General features: G+C 46.6%; 1 protein-coding gene across 1 annotated transcript in view; it reads right to left on the bottom strand.

Annotated features, from left to right (window-relative positions):
* Window positions 1–18,654, bottom strand: part of LOC144097966 (dedicator of cytokinesis protein 3-like) — a 62,173-nt gene that overhangs the window by 33,988 nt on the left and 9,531 nt on the right. Inside the window, exons 2-6 of the mRNA XM_077630556.1 lie at window positions 11,126–11,333; window positions 10,855–11,016; window positions 10,076–10,161; window positions 5,635–5,736; window positions 2,611–2,671 (exon numbers count right to left, since the gene is read on the bottom strand). Of these exons, the coding sequence (XP_077486682.1) occupies window positions 2,611–2,671; window positions 5,635–5,736; window positions 10,076–10,161; window positions 10,855–11,016; window positions 11,126–11,333 (619 nt within the window). The remainder of the gene's footprint in view (window positions 1–2,610; window positions 2,672–5,634; window positions 5,737–10,075; window positions 10,162–10,854; window positions 11,017–11,125; window positions 11,334–18,654) is intronic.

An 18,654-nucleotide genomic window follows, 5' to 3' on the forward strand; every position in this document is an offset into this window, starting at 1 on the left:
AAAATGAGAGACCGTGTCTGTACCATTAAAGGGACACTGAGGAGAAATCGAAGTTGGCTTGTATCGATAGAATACCAGCTCCTGATCACAAAAATGCCGATCTTACTGAAAACAAAGCTCTTGTAAGGTAGAAAATAGCAAGAACCAAAATACAGGTATCGCCACCAAAGGCCAATCTCGCAAGTACAAGCGTAGTGACGCCATAGGACAAGAGACGCCACCTCGTAGGAATTGTCCACCCTACTTGGTGTCGCGAATCTCTGAGGCTGACAAAGGTAGGTCGCGCAGATCAATATTGAAGTAAGTTTTGTTTTAAGCCCAATAGTGCACTTTTATCACACAAGGAAGGCAGGCAAAAGACAGCCTGAATGTTGGAAGCAAAGAAAACGGATGCTTGGCGGCGCCACAGGTGGCCAGGAGAGTTTTGATTTGTTATGACGCTTCGCGTCTATGAGCTTTGCATGCCCCGTGGTTTTGTTTTTGACGCTCTTCGATTTACAAGCGCCGAACAGCAGAGAAACTCCAAGTACCGCTTCAAGTGCTAGTTCAACTTTGAAGGAGCCTGTTAAGGCTTGTCAGATGATCGCCACGGTCGATGAAAAGCTATGATGGCACGATGGTCGGTGATCGTACAAGGCAGCACTTGTGTATTCGCACGCTTGCCCGACGAAACATTCCCGGCTGTGCCAGTCAACTTCAAACTACTTAACGGAAATCGTTTATCAGGGACGGGAGACAAGGTACAAGAAGTTCAGAAAAATTGCTGATGGCCTAGCTCTGTTAGGCTAGGATATACGTAGCGAAATCGCGGAGATTTCTGCATGGAAGAGTGCATTCACTAGATGCGCCTTTATTGACGGCTGTAACTTGAGCCGTCGTGGCGGAGTGGTAGCGTTTCCACCTCAAACACCGAAGGCCCTGGTTCGATTCCGAACCTCGACACCGGACTTCTTTTCTTTTATTTAGTTAGTGGGCGGGGTGTTTCAGTGGCTCCCATGGATGCCGCCGCTGAATACGTTGGTTAGCGGTTAAGCGCAGGCTCTGTTAAGGCGCGTTTATGCTGCGGCGAGGCGCGCGCGCGCCCTGAACGGCGAAGTTACGTCGGTCAAAGCGAGACCCTCTATACTCCAACTGCGCTTGACAGCCGAAGCGTTCGGCGGCTTCGGCGCACTCTGACCGCATTGGCGGGGAGATTGGAGCATGTATCTTATTTCACGCCGAGTGGGCCAGCCGCCGCCGGCCCGGCCAGACTGATTTGGCTCCGCGGCGAGGTGCGCGTTATATTCAATAGCTGCGGCAGTTCGGCGGAGCTGTTCTTTTCGAGCTTGGCTATTTTAATCCATTCACAGTACATATCTGAAGGTACATGCAAGTTGGCGAGAGAGCCAGATCCAGTGGACCCGTTGGATCTAGCGGAAGCCGTTGAAGCGTCGTGCGCCGGCTTTGGTTTCAAGCCGCCGACTTTAAACGCGACCGCCGTCGAGCACCCATTTGTTTTTTGTGGCAAAAAAATAAATAAATAACTAGGCCCTTGCAACCGTGGGAGACCTCGACGCTGCCTGCTGCGCCGTGCAACTGCTCCGTTCAAAGAATAACAATCCGTTGGCCCCATAGCCCCGGCCAGCCTCCGATGGGCGCAACGCACCCCTCGTGACTCCCCGCACTGGGGTTATGATATTTAGTTTGCAACGGCTTCTCTCTGAGGGAGGGGGAAACCACCCGCCGGCGCCTAACCTAACCGTGCTCCCTCAAAAGCATCGCACGCTCTGTGGGGCTGAGGTCGCTGAAATGCAGGCCAGAGTTTTTGCGAGAACTACGTCGTCGGGTTCGGGGACGGGATCCATCGTAACGCTGGCAAGACGCCCGTGCAAACGTAAACGAAGCGATGGTGGCGACCCCGATAGATGCCTTCAACGTGCGGCGGCGGTAGCTTTCATTTCGGCAGCTGCTAGACCGCACCGCTAGCCGCCAGAAATCACGGAGTCTCCGTTTACGTCACGTTTCACGTCACTCCGTTCTGTGTCGTCATAAGAGTTCTCGAGTTTGAATCTGAGCGGCGGGAAAAAATTTTTCAACTTCGAATCCAAATTTCTTTGAAATAAATGCATCTTTCACTCCCGGACAAGCGTCAACAAAGCCATGAAATGCAGAACTATCAGATATTGCTAACAAAAAAATTTCGATAGGGTTCTCCTCAGTGCCCCTTTAAAGTATCAATATGCCATTAATCTATCAACCAGATTAAGCAATAAATTAAAAAATGAATCATTCATTCAACCAACCAAACAATCAATCCACAAATAAATCAATCAATCAATTTGCATAAAAAACCAATCAATCGATCGAGGAATCAATCAGTGCATCAAACAATCAAATAATCAATGAAACAATCAATCAACAGATCATTCATTCAATCAATCAAACCAGTCATGTGATACAACCAGTACAAAAATGCATCCCATGCGTGACACGCCCGACTCCATGGAAACAATCAAGGTAAGCCAAAAACACAATGTGGAGGTGCCACGAGTTTCAGCACTTTGTACCATGCAAGAAAAGTTGCATCGTACTGGGCCTCTTTCTGAAACGGTGCGGCTGCGGCAGACTCACCAGCAAGTTCACTGTACAGCTCATGCGCTTGTCGCGATTCTCGGCTCCCTCCAGGACACTCCTGCATATGAGCGGGCCACGCTGAGTTAGGTGCAGAAAACACTCAACTGCCATGCAAAGTCGCAGGGTCATGTTGCAGCTACATTTGCAGCAAACAGAACCATCAGCACAAGTCTGGCTAGTGGCCAAGCTGAGCACAGCAAACTCCATAACTCAAGCTTCTACATGAATGAATATGCTCAGCTGAACACGTTCGCAATCTGTCTACCAACTCAGGAGGCAATTAAGCTTTACACTGTAAAAATTGCAAGAAAAGTGATTTCCACCCGTTTCTCGAAAGCACGAAGTTCCTCGCTACGGCTAGAACCAAAACATAAAGGGAAATAATTGAGGCCTTCTTAATCGCAAAGAATGCAAACAATTGTGTGAGCCCACCGTCCATTCTGCTTTCGAATAAAGATATCTCGTTTTTAGAAAGTAACACTTGAAACTGTCCTTTTTAACCCTGCACCTTTACACTTGTTACTTGTTGTTTCCATCCTTCATAAATTTTAGCCTGGTTTTAGCCTTTGTCATTTTCGCGTGGTCTTTACCTTTGTTGATTGCTGTTTCCATAATTCACTCTCGGTTTCATGGTTTTAGCTTCGTTGTTAATCTTGTTTTGTATCATTCATATGGTCTGGTTTTTTTATGCTTTTCTGCCTACTTTTTAGTGCTTGCACCTTCAGCTTACACCTTCATCTTTTACTGTTGTTACTGTTGGTTTCATGTCTTATCCCTTCGCTCGTAATACATGGTTAGGCCGTCTTCATTTTCGTTCTCTTTGATTTTTTGGTTTCACCATCAGGTTTTTATCTTCCTCTATCCTTTATATCTAGGTACCAAGGGTGTTAAGGCATGCACACACTTGGGGGTTTTTTAGACTCGTTCTCCAGAATGGCTCTACTAAATTGTTAAACTTATCTGCCGTGTTGGATACTGGATGTGTCACTTGGTGGGTGGTGCGTTTAAAAAGAATGCTCGAAAGCGTTTTTCAAATAAAAGCTGGAAGTCTGCGCTCTGTGTGTGTTCGCGTTTTCTTGTATTTGTCCCCGTTTCTTTCGTGCTGTTTAATCATGAATGCAGGTCAAGCACGAGCTAGTGTGGCTTCCCTGCATCAGAGGCGTGTCGCATGGAAAGTGGTACGTCAGAGCGAAAGCTATCGCTGCTTTCATCGCCTCCGTGACAGTCAACACTAGTGCAGGATGGCTACTGCAAGCCTACAACCGTCTAAGCCGCTGCTTCTATGGCACTGTTGATGGGTGCGAGAGGCGTGAACGTGTGCTGACTGCCGAAATACACCCAACCCTACACGCCGATATATCTTCCGTGCCGCTGTTTGCAAGTGCGAGATAAAAGCGCGAACTATGGCGCGAACTCTTGCCACTTCACCACAAGTTACTGGTGTAGTGTCGCGAAGCCTGTCGCCTGCCAACTGAAAGGGCACCACTTGGCGCTGAGGGGTTCAGCATCACTGTTTCATGGCCAACCGCGTTTGATATGTGAAGTAAAATCTCTATGCGTTTGTTTGTTACAAAATTATTTATGAATAGTTCTATATAGTCAATAATTCGTAATATCCGTGTTTGTTATATCGAGATTTTGCTGCTCTATGGAGAGTGAATGAACACTGCTTGCAGAGACTTGATAGCCTATCAATGTGTCTGTGGCTAGCTGGCTAGCATATGGGGGTCTCCATTCTTTCTCTTTTTGAGGCTAGGACAACCCCCCTTAAACACCGCCCAAGAGCACCTGCAATCCAACTCTGAAACAAAAATTTCACTTCGCGCAGTCAGCAAAGGCACTAGATGCTGCCACTGCAGGAACTGAATATACCAGTGGTCTGAAAACCTAGCAAAGGTTGCTCATTCGAAGTTCTTTAGCCAAGACCATTTTCGCAGGCACCCAACTACTCCACTGAATGAAGTGAGGGTATAGAGTAGACTCCCATTATTCCCACTGTCAAAGTACCACGATAACGGATTCAGTCAACTAAATATTTATGCAAAATTACGAAGTACACATCAGACGTACTGAACTTCCAAGCTGCTGCAGCTGCAACCAGTGATGCTTTCAGTGGTTGCAGCAAGTGATGCGTAGCATGAGAGAGAACGAAAGAATGCCAAGAAAGGCTTCATGGACTATGTAGCACAGTCACTCACACCCTGCATTCAGAATTTTAAGTTGCTGCTGGTCAGCTAGTGTGTGGTATGGCAGTGGAGAGTGAGTTGGTGCCCAGAAACACCTGCCATCCTTGCCTATCATTCAATGAAACACTTTGAGAAACAGACCTGCTGTGACAGCCCTGCCATGATATCAAGGAAAGTAAACTAGACCTCACAAATGTGATGCTGTGCATCGGAAACGCTGCCCTTTCAAAGCAACAAGGTGGATGATACAAACTACAATCACTGCCTTCTGCAAGCTGTTGACTAGTAATCCATTTCATAATAAATCATGAATGATGAGTGGCATGTTGTCTTCGTCCTATTGTCAGTACATTGTGGTTACACCATTAAAATTCTGTGTATAACAAATTTAGCACTCAAATTTCTTATATGTGAGACTGGTTATCTTACAATAGATATGTCAGACACATCGCAGCAAATTACACTCTTATCACAGTCAGGTCTGACTGCAGGAACTCGTCAGCACTTCTCAGTAGCAGGAGAAGCAGAAGTTAAATTCTTAGATTCCCATGGATGAATGAAACAGACTCCTATTCTTGATACCCTCGTTAGTGATCTGCCACTTAAAGCATGTGGTTATGAGAGTGTGCTACCTCGTCTCTGAATACCGTCATGCAGCCAGGTTGCTGCTTTCTTGAGGTTTTAAGAAAACAAACTTTAAAAATGCCCGGCTTGGCGGCACCCAGCCTCACCACCGTGTTTCAAAGGAGACACTCCTAACATCCATCCATACATCCCATGGCATTGTACTACTGAGAGAACGGCATCATGCAGGTCATCATGGCGAGTCTCCCACCTGTAGTCAAGCAGCCGGTCAAGCTGACGGCCTACAGCATGGATGAAGCGAATGCCACTCTCACGCCACACAGGGTTACGGCTCCGCACTTTCTCCAGGAGGCTGAAACAAGAGGCCAGCATTACGGACACCCGAATATCATCAGTATCCGTGCAAATGAACTGTAAGTGGAAGACTGCACAAAAGCCTCAGGTGAATAACCTAGCTATTAATTCCACCTGCAACAGAGGCACTGGTGAATATATGATTTCAAAGCTCCAGTACCACAACGGTCAATTAATGCACAGTAACTAACGCATCATCAGCAGTCCAGTCAAAGCCAGCCAGCTCGTGGTGTGACTTCAATGGGCAACACAGTGGCCAATACTACTGTGCTGTCCAATAAACAGCAGACAAAGGTACAAACCTGCATATAGTTTTAAGCATAAAAGCCAAGTACAGCCCTTTTCTATTATTCTCTGCAATGCCAAATCATGGCTGGATGCAACGAAATATAATATGGCATAAAGGAAAATCAGTGTAAGATGCGCTAATGACCACACTCACTTGTGAGATGAGAGAAAACATAGCTAAAAGACATAACACTAAACATGTCCAAATATTCGAACTTTAAACTCAAACTCTATGAAAATAATTTCAGAAATTCGATTTAGCTTCACACTGTACTCAAAGCTGAACTTCTAGAATATTTTGAACCCTCAATGGTTAGCCACGCAAACAGGGCCTCCAAGGTGAATGTTCCCGAAGTTTCACATCTGCGAGGTTATGCTGTTGCACTGCTGCTAATGTGTCCCAAGATGACACTGCAAAAGCTTGTTATTTCTAACTCCACGGGGACACAACGCAGTTGGAATTAAAAGAAGTTCAAACTAATGAAAGTGAACAGAATATGTCGTACACCACGATCGGAATGCAGTAGTGATATTACCCTGTTTTAACGTTCTAAAATATTCCGTCATCACCTTCTGCTTTTTTTCCCAGAAGGCAACGGCCAACAACTTTTGTTCTAAATACCAAAGTTATTGGAAGGCCTCTTCTTCCCCTAAGATAAGCGCCTCTGAACTTGCACAGTGGAGGACTGCAAGGAAGTCAAGAAGGGTGTGCGATAATAATTGGTTTTTGGGGAAAGGAAATGGCGCACTATCTGTCTCATATATCATTAGACACCTGAACACACCACAGTAAGGGAAGGGATAAAGGAGGGAGTGAAAGAAGAAAGGAAGAAAGAGGTGCCGTAGTGGAGGGCTCTGGAATAATTTCGACCCCCTGGGGATCTTTAATGTGAACTGACATCCCACAGTACACAGGCGGCGCCTTAGCGTTTTTCCTCCATAAAAACGCAGCCGCCGCAGTCAAACTCGGGAACTCAGGATCACGTAATCGTAAGGCTGGAAAATCAAGCAGCGTGCAACTGTACCACAACAGCGAATTTTCAACCAACACCTTAGCGCAACTTCCGCGACTCGTAAGTGTGATTGTGTGCGTTGTGGAGCCTGGGTGACTGTTTAGGCCAAAAGCAAAAGTCGCCAGAACAGCCGCATGTATGTTGCATCATTTTACAGCCTTCTGACCGTGAGACACAAACTGCAAAACCAATCAGCGTGCCTTTCGGCAACATCTTATTTTGACAGCACACCAGCTCCACTTCACGCATGGTTTCAATCCTCTCTTGAAGCATTTTGGCGCGGTAATCACAGTAGATGGACGACATTTGTAAATCACTACACTCTGGCTCACTGCCTATGTTAACAACTATGGCTACAGCTTATCGCACGGAACATATGCAAAGGGCACTGGAAAACCAAGCAAAGATGCACAGAAAACATCAGCCAGATCTCCTATTCGCTTGTTTCCTGCAAGTCACCGTTTCGTGCAGTTTCAGATCCGAAGTGCTGGAAATGCTGTGACGCATCCAATTCCATCAGGTCTCACGTGACCACGCATGCCAATTTTACCCTCTCCACATCTCCTCCAAAGAGGTGGTTCACTGTGCGCGCTGGCCGCCCAAGCGTGGCGGAGCATAGTTCGAATTATTGCTTGTGCAACCCATCCACGTTCGCATTAACGGGCTATGTTTTAAATAAGACTACAAGGGAGTGTGTGGAAGTGCCAAGTCATGCTGTTCGAATTATAAAGAAATTCAAACTAATGAAGTTTGAATTAGCAAGCTTTCACTGTATATTTTTTCCTTTTCCTATGTGACTTCTTGCATGGAACTATCAGCAGTCCAGGTCTGCCTACACGGTCTTCACACTCAGTCTGCCCGACTCATCATGCGTTCTGCATACTGGCATACAGATGGCACAAACAGCACACATCTGTCTCCCATTTACCGCTAGTCCCTACCTGAAAGCTCACTCTCATGCCTCTTGTCACTTAACCGGGAAAGTGACTGCCAGCATAAGCTGAGGAAGTAGCTACAACAGCACGCGGTTTGAAATCTCTGAGGCAGATCAGTCTCACAAATAGGTGAGCTTTTTACACATGCAGTTCTTTGCACCCAAAAGAGCCAGGTGGGACAGTGGCACCAAGTCCAACCTATTAAAAAGTAGCAACTAATTAAGCCTCAATTATTGAGATTGTATAAGAAGCGTAAATGATTGGGCAAGTTGGTCAGACATGCTTAACGGAATAATGGCGCAGATCAAGTGACAGGACAGCAGGAGAGCACAAACACACACAAGCGCTTGTGTGTGTTTGTGCTCTCCTGCTGTCCTGTCACTTGATCTGCGCCATTATTCCGTTAAGGCTGAGATTGCATTGTCCGGCACAATGCCTGCGTGGGGCGTAGTGCAGTTACCTGCAGCTTGGCTGAAACCACCCCAGGCCCCACAAATATTAAGGTCGGGTTTGCATTTACCTAGGTGAACACCACCTGCCAATTCTCTATGGCCATTGTCATTACGAAAAGGTCAATGCGGCAGAGTAAACTTGCATTACTGGATGACACTCTACCGTTGAAGCTTATTAAACCAGTTCGAAGACATGACTCTGCTTCTGATTTACTATGTGCCATGCTGTAAGTAGACTATTTTACAGAACAGTCAGTGTGGCCTGCAAACTGTAGTGCAAGTGAGCATCCAGAGCGAAACAGGTACAGGGACCAATAGTAAATGAGTCTGATAGTAGAGGACTCCCCACACACAAGTATCATGAGTAAGGTACAGGGACCATGAACAAATGAAAGATGTCATGCAAACTTTCTCCAAACTCTTCTTTTAGCTCTAAGAAATGTTTTATTGCTCTCAATGAACTTGGCTGTGCACCTTTGACGGTTTATTTAATAAACATGGCAAATATGACGCTAAAATGGAAAGCAGCGCACATCTTCTGTAATGCGAGCTGCTTTCTTTTGGTCTGTCTATTTCTAAACACTTCATTTGCCAAGAAACAAACTCAAATTGAAGTTGAGTTTTCTGCAACTGTTCGACACCGCTCGATTCAAATTCAGTTAGAGCTAAAATTACGCCGAAATTTCACTGCTGACACACCCCTTAAGAAGATGTTTCCAAGTACACTGAATTCCATTTGAAAACTAGATCTCTCAACTGTCCAGCTATTGTCAAAGTCAGATAATCAAACAGAAGGGGTGCAGCTTCAACGAAGTTTTCTGTTGAGCCTGGCAGTTTCCCATTTGCATGAAATGGCTGCTTTGATAGTAAAGAATTTCCTAATTTTGTGCATTCCACTTCAGGCTAAAAGTTGTGTTGAAGTTGTATTTTCAGCACCCGTAAAACTGTCTGTCTATGCTTTACAAAAAGACCAATCCGTGCGCTATCCAGGAGAAAAAAAGATGTGCAATAGACCATCAGAAACGATTTGTCACTTGTGAGGAGGGCGTTGTCTATCGCGTACCGTTGTCTTGTGGCCATGAGTATATTGGGCAAACAGGGAGATGTGTTAATAGCAGGTTAAAAGAACATGACTACAATGTTAATGAAAACAAATCGGACCACCTAAGCCAACACTGTCGCCACTGCAAGGTCGAGTCTGAGAAACGGGACCGTCCAAATTCGTGCATGCCACTTTTTAAGAAGAGCCAAATCATAACCCGCCACAATGATAAGATTGTTCGAGAGATTATTGAGGCTCGTAGTGTTTCGCGTGCAGGTAACAAGTGTGTGAGCGTGGCATCAGTGGCACTGTCAGCTAAAGAGCTCTCCTATCTAGAACGATGGAAACCAGCGAAAGGCTGACTTATCAATCTTTTTGTTTTTCGCTGTGGTTTTTCGTTGTGGCTCATGTATTTATATGTAGCGACAGCAAGAAATAAACAGTTGACAGCGCTCGTGTCGTCCTGTGTCTCTCCTTTGTGTCCTGTTTTGTTACGCGCCGCTCTATTTTCATGGATCACCAACTCGCCCAACAAGCAACACTTCTAAAAGGTAAGTCGATCCCAAATGAATTGTTTGACAAACTTCCAATGCAAGGAAGAGCTCACATGGAGGTGAACAGCTGCTGATACTGGGCATCCCCACTGCCCACAGTCACCAGCTCATCCAGCTGGTCCATCAATCCGGCCTCCACCTGGACACCACACCAAGAAGACAAAGAGTTCAACCACCCCTTGGTATTTGAATAGTATTTTGGGTTAAGAGAGAAAAAAGAGCTATAGCCAGATAAAACTCCATAACAAAGTGGAAAACTTTGAAACAAGGCCTTCCAGCCAACGGAGGCTTCCAACTGTCTGCAACTGCAGCTGCTAGACCGGCTATCAGGTGCGACAGTGGGTTGGCACTTTTTGCTGGGGTCGGGGGGGGGGGGGGGGGAATTCTTTAAGGAAAATCTGCCATAAATCTCATGAATGTACCTCTACATTGTACAAATAACCAAGATTCTTGCAGCTTCCCATCTTTCAGCAGGTCGAAATCTGAGCTTGCACCGAGCTCAGTCATGTATTTTGTGGCATCCGGGCACTGTAAACAACACTGACAGAAGCATAAATAACATGCTGCTGTTACTGCGATCACACGATTACAATGTGCAATGCAGGAATTGCTAACATGAAAAAATAAAGACTAATGGGACCTATGTCTATTAAAACAAAAATTTTTTCTAGCACTGCTCCTGGAGCACAAGAGGTCATGTGATCCCCCTTACAGCGCAAGATTGACACTAGCGCCATTCCCTCCAGTGATCGAGTTTGCGCCCGAGACAAAATACTATCCATCCTGGCTGCACACTGTCCCGAAGGGAAGGAAGGGATGGGAGGTGTTCCACCTTGGGCAGGTCCTTGTCCATGAGGTCGTAGAAGAGCGGCAGCATGGCCCGTCGCAGCTCTGCCTCCCGAACCAGCGTCATGCGCACCAGCGGCCCAACAAGGGAAGGCACCAGCTCGGTCCCACCCCCTTCCTCCCAAAGGCGCCCCCACAGCGCCAGCACCTGCGGTCACACACACACATCCCATCAACATGCACTGTTTTTTCTGAAGAATTGTGGATCCGCAATTAACATAAAGTCTGTGCCCCTGCCTTCCCCTGGGTCCCCCTACCTGGAAGCCAGCCAGGAGGCGCATGTCGCCATAGCGGTCGGTGAGGCGCCCCCGTTGTGCCGGAGACAGGTCCTCCAGCTGCAGGCATGGCTGGGCCAAGAAGTCGGCGGCCAGCTGCAGGTACTGCAGCCACAGGGGCACGTCCAGGGGCCGCAGGAAGCAGGAAGCCAGCAGCTGCGCCAGCTCCTGCAGGGCCCCTAGGGCCACACTGCAGCCAGCAGCCAAGGCAGGGGTGGTGTATCGGGTTTTACGGCGCATAAGCAGCTGAGGCTATCATGCGCTAAATGCAGCGTTGCAAAGATCTCACTGTTGTGCTGGCGGACAAGTGCCGTATTTACTCACATAATCTTCGCACTTTTTTCTTTAAATTAAGGCTTCATAAAGGGGCTCCACAAATTACGCGGAGGTTTCGCGAATACGTCTTAAAAAAACGCAATAAAGGTCGTAACATGCAATATATATTCTGCGTTGCTGCCTGTATGTCGACCCCACAACTCACACCCGTCGCTGACCAGAAGGAAGTTGACTCAATATATACGACGCATACCCCCTCTAGCCTCGTCCCACGTAATTACTTCACTAGCCACGGGATTGCACGATGGCCCGTGCGCAGCTAAAAGCAATAAATGCATAACGACACAATCGCAAAGCGAGCAGTCACAAGTAAATGGAGACAAAAGGCGATAAGACGTACGGCGCCCTGACGTGCAGTCCGGCTGACCAGTGGAAAACCGAACAGCCAACAATTCGGTAGCTTTGTATTCTGGCACATGGGTTTAGCACAAGTTGGCTCTCGCAACCTTTTTTCCGGGAAAGTGACCACCAGTGCGAGCGAACCGGGTAAGCGGGGCGCAATTCGTCTCCTCGCTCCTTGCACTTTTCGCAGCCGCAACGGGTTGACACGATCACACCAATCTTCCCAAGCCCACCTTGCGCGCACCCGCGTGCATGCTGGTGGTCTGGCGCAGCAGGGAGCATAAAAAGTATGCGAATGTAAGTTTTTTTTTTTTAAGCATAAAATGCTTTTGGCTCCCATTGTCGACGTGCCGCTGCTGACCTTGGCGCCAGAGCGGAGGAGAACACGGAGGCAAACCTAAACAAACTCTGGAGAAGCTTTCAGCTGCCGTCGGAGCAGCGCATGCGTCAATAACGTCATCGTGGTCCCTTGACAGGCGAGGCCATCGTGCGCCACGAAGGAGCTTAATTTTAAAGCGAGAACTTTACTACTCCCTTCGGTAGCTTCTTCACTGTGTGGTGAGTTTGACCTTGAACTGAGAAGAAACCACATGACCGCTATGACATCACTCAGCCACCTTTGACGAAACCGAGCGCTTACCTCTGTTTCTATAAGCCGTCAGCGTTAATTGTGTTTATTGGCGTTGTCGTTGACTACATCCTAGACTCCGATGATTTGGAGGAAAGGAAGAACTGGCTCCCTGGGTTAATGGAAGCCTCAATCCCACTTTGAGGTACGAGGCATTAGCGCTGACAATGTAGTGGCAGACACACGGCACTGCAGCAATAGGCTGCAGTGTTCATTGGGTGACCAACCTATCACGATCAACCATTAATTTAACTGCCACCTGCCAGGGTGGCAGGGTGAGGTGGCAGGGTGGCCACGCTGCCTATCTGGTGTGCGAAACGCACTCAACGTTGCAGACGCCAAGCCGCGTCTACTTGCCCGATACACAGTAGCTTTTGCTCTCTAACCAGGTTCAGCAGAAGTTAAACTGCAGCTAATATTTGCCCTGCAGCCCAAGAGGTGCAATCGCAGTCGTAGGCTGATCCAAATTAAATATTCTTCTTAGTATTACTATCACGATCGGGTCCATTCATTCGATCAACCAATGTACACTGAAGGGTGTGGGAGGAGCAGAGCAAATCAATATTCAAAAAAGAATGTAGACGTAACTGTATCTGTACAAACACAGCGAAGCCTCATTAGATGGGAGTTCTAAGGGACCAGAAAACACGTCCGAATCATCCGAAGGCCAAGGTAACGGCGCGGCAAGCAGGCCCGCATGGATGGATGAATGGATAGGGCTGAACCCTGCAAATCGGGCAGCGGCTCAAGCCACCTAGCCATGAAGCAACTTGCCGGCACGTGGCACCATCTGGCGCCAGCGATCTGCGCGTGCGCAGTGGTGACCCGCGGAAGAGGACCACGCTAGCGAATCGTGCTATGCTGTAGCTCTCTATTGTCCCCGGAACGTTGAGAAGCCCGAAACTAAAACAGCCAGCAACGCACCAGATGGCACCTGAAGCAGTCTGGGCCCATCTGGTTGGCTGATGCGCGGCCGAGTGTTGGCTGATGCGCGGCTGCAGACTGGCGGTGAAGCTGAGAATATGAAACTATGTGGCCGGACTACATTTCTGCCTAGCAACGGGGGCATTCTGATAGTCGTCGGTGCGGGCTGGGCAATATTATTTTTATTTCTTTTTATTTTGAACGCACATCTTTATGTCGTCCCGTCTGCCGTGATGCGCATGACGGGGATGTGCAGATGATATACAGCTGACCTTCGTGAGGAATATTCAGGCAATCGCTTATCGTGCTAGTCATACCCTGACACCGCCCGCAATGAAGAGTCCGTCCAAATGAACTGTAGCGAGCCCAGCAGCATCAGAAGCAGTGACTGATGTCTAACATGACAACATGACGTGGGCTAACATGAACGCTAGTCGGGACCCATTTCAGGTGTCAGAATCTCCAGCTGGGTCATTCCACACCAAACGTGCCAGACGCTGCGCTCGACCATCTCCAATTTGTAAATAAAAATTCATAGAAACTTATCCTAATGCCATTAATAAAAGCCTTTTCATGAGGTGAGAAAAAATTGAAAATTGGTTTTGGGGGAAAGGGAATGACCGAGTATCTGTCTCACATATGGGCCCACACCTGAAGGGCCCCCTGTGTAGGGCCATAGGAGGAGGGGTAAAGGAGGGAGTGAAAGAAGAAAGGAAGAAAGAGGTGTGCTGTAGTGGAGGGCTCCGGAATAATTTCATGACCACCTGGGGATTTTCCTCCATCCAAACGAAGCCGCCGCAGCGGTCGGTTCGAACCCGGGAACTCTGGATCAGTAGCCAAGTGCCCTAACCATTGCGCCACCGCGGCGAGTCCCAGGGCAGTTTAAATATTTAGAAAAGGCTAGAAACCAGGCACTGCTTCATAATTATTAAAAAATTCTTTTTTTTTTTTAAACACTTCACAGTTTTTTTTTCATTGAGATCTACACATTTTCTGGTTTTCGATATAACTCAGAGGTTGCAGCTTTATGTGGCATACATATTTTTTTAAATCGTAAAAATGTATGAAAATGTGCCATTTTTGTCATTTTTTGTTTTAAATACCAAATTGCTGTCGAAAGTTCAGAAATAGCTGTTTTGTTTGTCTAGATGTCTAGTACATATAACAAATGTTACAGGTGATGAAACTGCGTACATCGAATTAAAAAAATACTAAAGTTGCAAAGAGTGCGTTTTGAGCCAGAAACACTCTTTAATTTCACCCTGAGGTGGTCCAAGCAAAAATACAAACAATACCGGGTTATGCAAAACAGTTTATTGCCTTTCATTTCTGAAATTTTTACTGAGATAGTTTTTGTTTAAAGCAAGAAAAGAATTTTTGAATTTGAGCTCTCGCGCCACAAGTTGCGTCATCTTTTAACGCCTCTTCACCGCAGAACACGGCTCCTGGCATGGCACGGCACTTAGGGCCAGATAATTTCAGTTTGCCGTCGTTCACTGTCGTGCGTTTTTAGGGCTGGAGCTAAAGAAGTATTGCGTGACATTCAGTGGATGGTATGCAATAAACAAGAACGTTTTCAATTTCGAAATTCGAACAGACCCGGTATGGAGCGGGGAGCCAAGAGAAGAAAAACAAGAATATTCAGCATGCTGTCGCGCATGGACCACGAGGTGGGATGACCAGCTGGCATATCACGAGTGCTTTATTTATATCCAAATAAGATCGCGGAGAGCGCGCGCCTCGGAGAGCATATGAAGGTGCGAAGTGCGCACCGCTGCGGCGAGTAACGTGAGACGCGCTGGCGATGAATGCGACTCGCTGGCGCGTAGGTGCTTCGCCAGCATAGTGGCTCGTCTACAGTTGTCGCTGGAGTATTAATTCAGAAATTGCACTGATCAAATCAAATACAAGCCAGACATCACATCGGGAAAAACCGGGCATGAGCCTCTGACGGCCACAATGGTCAGGTACCATGTGGTGCTGCTGCATTGCGGACTGTTTCAACCCCGGATCGTTCTGGTCATTTACAGATTGGCGTCTCACAAGCTCTTATGCTGGTGCTTACGTCTGTCATGGCGCTGACAATAATGACCGACTGCGACAAAATCAGACTGAATAACATCTCGGCAGGGTTAAGAAAAAACTTTTCCCATGAATACCTGTTCAACTACTCAACGTTCCCATGCTTGACTGCAGTGCAAACCTTACTTAAGAACAACAACTCTACATTTCGTCTGGGCACACTGTCGGCAGTGTCGTGCTCTGCGGTGAAGAGACGTGAAAAGATGAAGCAACCTGAGGCGTGAGAGCTCAAATTCAAAAATTCTTTTCTCGCTTTAAAGAAAAATTATCTCAGTAAAAATTTCAGAAATGAAAAGCAATAATCTGTTCTGCATAACACAGTGTTGTTTGAATATTTACTTGGACCACCTCAGGGTGAAATTAAAGAGTGTTATTGGCTCAAAACAAACTTCTTGCAACTTTAGTATTTTTTTTTAATTCGATGTATGCAGTTTTATCACCCGTAACATTCGTTATATGTACTAGATATCTAGAGAAACAAAACAGCTATTTCCGAATATCCGAGAGCAAACCAATATTTAAAACAAAGAAATGACAAAAATCACCATAGCTTTTATGATTTTTTTTAAATATTTATGCCGCATAAAGGTACACGCTCCGAATCATATTGAGAGCCAGAAAATGTGTCAAGGAAAAATATTGTTAAGTGTTTTGTAAAAAATCCAATTTTTTATTTCATTATTGAGCAGTGCCTGGTTTCTCGACTTTTCAAAATATTCAAACTGCCCTCACCTCACGAATAAATTTTTTTCGGCAAAAATATTCCAGGCTTTGATTACGCAAATTAGGATAAGTTTCCATGAATTTTTTTTAACAAATTGGAGATGGTCGAGCGCAACATCTGGGACGTTTGGCGTGGAATCATCCAGTTTTAAGAATTAACAAAATTGAATAAGCGAGGTTTTGCTGTACGTTCCTTTTCATGTGATGCTTTCAGCTTTTTGCACTGGCAAACTACTGTAGCTACTTGTGTAATCTGCCTACTTTTTTTTTCCTTTGAATTAAGGCTTCAAAACAAGGGCCACGAAAATTACACAGAGATTTTGCGAACACGTCCTAAAAAACTCTACAAAGGACATGATGCCGCCTATACGTCGACCCCCCCAACTCGCACCTCGTGCTGGCCAAAATATGTTTCTTCCAAACATAAAAAATATCGGTAGGGGTTTAACGTAGTTAACAGAATATACGTGCGAAAGCAGGTGTTCATTCTTCAACTGGAGGGGCACTTAAGCTCACCCGTAAAAGTATGACGCAATATCTTTAGTGGGGCTCATATATGCAGAATTGGACACTCTCTATTTAACATTCATAAATGGCAACGAGTCCGCAGGCCACTACCAGCGCACTGGCGCAGCTCAAACGATGCGTGACTGTACTGAGCGACGGCTGTTTCTATCACCACCACCGGTACAGGATTGTGCGACTCATGTTGCTCTGCCTGAGCAACCTGTTGCGCAGCTGGCGCGGTGCTCCTCCGAACTTACAAGTAACTCAAGTTGCAACAGCACAAGATCGAAAGAACATACGTACATATGGCGACAAGGTTCTTGGTTGGTGTTGGTGAGTGTAAGAGCACTTTCGCACTAATAAGTCAACGCATATTAATACCTCTCTCCCATCCAGCCTTACGTTATGTAGCTCTCCGCGGGGTGGCATAATAGCGCGTGTGCAGCTCAAAGCAATAAACGTGCAACGATACAATCGTGAAGCGTGGGAGGCAAAGCAGATAACGGATGATACGACGGCAACTTCGCATGCGGCCCGGCTGACTACTGGCAAACTGAACAGCAAACGGTTCTGAAGTTTTGAATCCCTGCGAGCTCCATAAAGAATGCGGAGTGGCTGTTGCTTCCGTAACTGCTTTCCAGCATATCGACATTATCTCCTTTATGGCTATTCAGCAGGCACTGACTCACTTCCACTTGTATGCGGACTGGGCAATATTATTTTTATCCCTTTTTATGTGAGCTTTCAGCGAGTGTTGCTTCTCCTGCTCTGTGCGTTGTGGCGGTACAAAACGTGTCAGCTGAGTTTGTTCAACACGAGCTACTGCTCTGCACTTGGGTGCACGAACAACCACGGCCTCGACTGCGTCGTCTTCCACTGCTTTCCACAAGATCAAAATCTCGCAGCACAGAGGGTCGCTGCTGTGAAGAGTGAGAATTTCAAGCCAACTAAAGCAAGCGTACTCTGCTCGAAGCACTTTCGTCAGAGCGGCTGCACACAGAGCTTGCCCCTAACGTGATCTTTTGGGATTTCTGTCGGCATGGCTGAACCATGACATGGTTCCATAGCCAAAAAGCGCCTCTATTAAAAGCAAGAACGTGCTCTTGAAGCCCCCGCAGAAGCTTTATAAAGGCTCAGGCATGTGTCGCTGTTCTCTGCATATGCACGGCCAGGCCTCTGGGGTGCGCTAAGCAAGGTTCGGTTTGATGTGTCCACGCAAGAAAGCATCGAAGCTGCTCATAGGCGGTACCTCGTTTTTCTACAGGTTCGTGCCTCATCACTATAACTACAGCTACTCCATTAAAATGAAAACTTTCGACAGAGGTCTGTCTGATCTGGGATGCATATTTAAGGGAGAAGTGAACGCCAATCAAGTTCTTGTAAAAAAAAACAAAGTCTCAAAAACTTACTCGGTTTCATCGTCAAGGTGTGACTGCAGACAAGTTGCAGCTTGGCTTTCACTATATAGCTAACCACCAGGTCACTGAACTTAAACTGTAGACGTAGGGAGGGAAAATGTTTCAGAGGGAGCAATTAATATTTCCTGGCGTCTGCTAATTGCACCACGACTGAAGCAGCGGCCTTGTGTGCGGATTTGGCTTGGTCTTCAGTGCACAATAATTCCATCAGTCTACCCTGTGGTATCACGCCTCGCAGTGCTCGGCTACTGTGCTTCATTCATTCTCATGTCAGCTTTGTGCTACTTGCTCCTTTCCCTGAAATACTTTCAATGCACAATGCCGGGCACTGCTTTCTGCCTTTTCTTTGGGATGACTCTCTTTCGGGCGAGCCAGGAGGCGTGTGGTGGTGGTAATGGGCTTGCATATCGTTCGCACCCTTTTTTTTTTCAGAGAATACAAGCGGAGGTTGTGCTGGCATCTTTTATTCATTCAGAATGCATAAACCTCTTTTACCCTGGCATATGCTAGGGCTAGGCGTAGAATTGATTTCGTTGTGTCTTTTTTGGTTT

Source organism: Amblyomma americanum, chromosome 7 (assembly GCF_052857255.1).
Source record: "Amblyomma americanum isolate KBUSLIRL-KWMA chromosome 7, ASM5285725v1, whole genome shotgun sequence".
Lineage (NCBI taxonomy): Eukaryota > Metazoa > Arthropoda > Arachnida > Ixodida > Ixodidae > Amblyomma > Amblyomma americanum.